This window comes from Octopus bimaculoides, chromosome 26 (genome assembly GCF_001194135.2).
Source record: "Octopus bimaculoides isolate UCB-OBI-ISO-001 chromosome 26, ASM119413v2, whole genome shotgun sequence".
Taxonomy (NCBI): Eukaryota; Metazoa; Mollusca; class Cephalopoda; order Octopoda; family Octopodidae; genus Octopus; species Octopus bimaculoides.
This window is the reverse complement of record NC_069006.1, coordinates 4,820,910-4,823,426: the sequence shown is the minus strand read 5'-3', so window position 1 is coordinate 4,823,426 and position 2,517 is coordinate 4,820,910. Positions and strand designations below refer to the sequence as shown.

General features: G+C 36.8%; 1 protein-coding gene across 1 annotated transcript in view; it reads left to right on the top strand.

The window, feature by feature from the left end:
- Positions 1-1,975: 1,975 nt before the first annotated feature.
- Positions 1,976-2,517, top strand: part of LOC106876742 (uncharacterized) — an 11,174-nt gene continuing 10,632 nt past the window's right edge. The window contains exon 1 of the mRNA XM_052976890.1: positions 1,976-2,098. Within this exon, the coding sequence (XP_052832850.1) occupies positions 1,976-2,098 (123 nt within the window). The remainder of the gene's footprint in view (positions 2,099-2,517) is intronic.

The following is a 2,517-nucleotide window of genomic DNA, read 5'->3' as shown; positions in this document are numbered from 1 at the left end:
GACCTTGGTGGAATTTGAACTCAGAATGTAAAGATGGATGAAATGCTGCTAAGCATTTTGCCCAGCATGCTAACCGTTCTGCCAGCTCACTGCCTTAATAATAATAATAATAATAATAATAATAATAATAGTAATAATAATAATGATAATAATAATGGTTTTAAATTTTGGCACAAGGCCAGCAATTTCAGGGAGTGGGGGAAAGTTGATTACATTGACCCTACTTTCCAGCTGGTACTTATTTCATTGACCCAGAAAGGATGAACGGATAAGTCAACCTCAGCAGCATTTGAAATTAGAACAGAAAGATGAATGAAATGTTGCTAAGCATTTTTCTGGTGAAGAAATAATTTTGCCAGCTTGCTGCTTTAGAAATTAAATTAAAACAGATTCATAATTTTCTTATGTTATCTTAAACATTCTCTAGAACAATACTATGTGCAAAACCAAACATATAACACCCTGGGTATAACACCAACATGAACTTCTAACTTGTTGTCTCTTGGGGTCTCTGGGTGAGACTTGGAACCAACTTGTACAAATACATAACAAAAGTCAAACATATAATAATAATAAGCTATGCCAACGCTATGGAATAACAACAGAAAAAGATGGTATGGGCACACGCCAGAAAAGGTCACAGAAAACAAGAAAGCAACCATACTCTGGGATATACCAATACACACAGAGAAATTAAGGCCAATAGGCCAGATATAGTTGTCAAAGATCATGAAGAAAAAAAAATGCTTTTTAATTGATGTATCAATACCAGCAGATGACAACGTTTCCCTAAAAGAAGTGGAGAAACTTTCAAAATACAAAGACCTGGAAATAGAGGTAACTCGAATGTGGAATCTAAAAACAAAAACAATTCCTATCATAGTAGGTGCATTTAGTATAATAAAAAAATATTCAGACAAATACATAACAAAAACACCAGGACTTACAAGTATATATAACATACAGAAAATTGCACTACTGGGCACTGCACACATCCTACACAAAACACTTTCAATACAGTAACCATGAGAGCATCACAGCAAACCACAGCACATACCCAAGGCACACAGAGCTGTGCTCGGAGGTGAAGTGAAAGCACGTTATAAAAATAAAACTACTGAATGATAATAATAATAGTCGACATGTCAATACCAGCCGATGACAATGTTTCTCTAAAAGAAATGGAGAAACTTTCAAAATACAAAGTCTTGGAAATAGAGGTAACTTGAATGTGAAGCCTAAAAATAGAAACAATTCCTGTCATAGTAAGGTGCATTAGGCATGATAAAAAAAACATTACCAGGACTAACAAGTATATATAACACACAGAAAATAGCTCTACTAGGCACCGCACACATCCTACATAAAACACAATACAGTGAAAATAAGAGCACCACAGCAAACCACATCATATACCCAAGGCACACAGAGCTGCACTCGGTAGTGCAGTGAAGGCATATGATAAAAATAAGACTACTGAATAATATTAATAATAATAATAATAATAGTAATTAAGGTAAGATAAGGAAAAGCAAAGTTCCTTAATTATTGACTCATCATGCTTGTTTGATTCCTGGATCATAAAGAAAGAGGAAGAAAAAGAAAGAAAATACAATCCCTTAAAATTTGAAATAAGAAGAATCTGGAAAATGTGAAAAGTAAAGGTTGTGCCTGTAATAATTGGTGCATTGGGAACTGTAAGCCAAGATGTAGATAAATGGCTGAAGGAGATTGGAATAGAATGCCCGGTAGAGTTCCTACAGAAAGTTTGTTTCTTAGGGACCACAAGGATTATCAGGAGGATTCTAAGCACTTCAAAGACTGCTGAAAATTCATGGATACCTAAGGTTACAGGTAGTAACCCGCTATCCACATGATTCCTACCAGAAATAAGACTGAACCTGAGCCAAACTGAAATAAAAATCATAATAATTAAAAAACAATTGTTTCCCTTAAAGTTTGAAATCTGAAGAATATGGAAAATGCAAACAGTAATGGTTGTGCCTATAATAATTGGTGTATTGGGAACTGTAAGCCAAGATATAGACAAATGGCTGAGGAGATTGGAAAAGAATGCCAAGTAGAGCTCCTACAGAAAGTTTGTCTCTTAAGGGACGCAAGGATTTTCAGGAGGGTTTTAAGCACTGCCTGACTGGTTCCCATGCTGGAGGCACATAAAGCACCATTTGAGCATGGCCAATGCCAGTGCTGCCTGACTGGTCCTCATGCCAGTGGCACGTAAAAAGCACCCACTACACTCTCGCAGTGGTTGGTGTTAGGAAGGGCATCCCACTGTAGAAACTTTGCCAGATCAGATTGGAGCCTGGTGCAGCCTCCTGGCTTGCCAGTCCTCAGTCAAACCATCCAACCCAAGCCAGCATGGAAAACAGACGTTAAATGACGATGATGATAAAAGACTGCTGAAAACTTGTGGATACCTCAGGTGACAGATTGTAACACGCTAGGAATAAGACCAAACATGAGTCAAACCAAAATAATAATAACAATTTGTTTCGA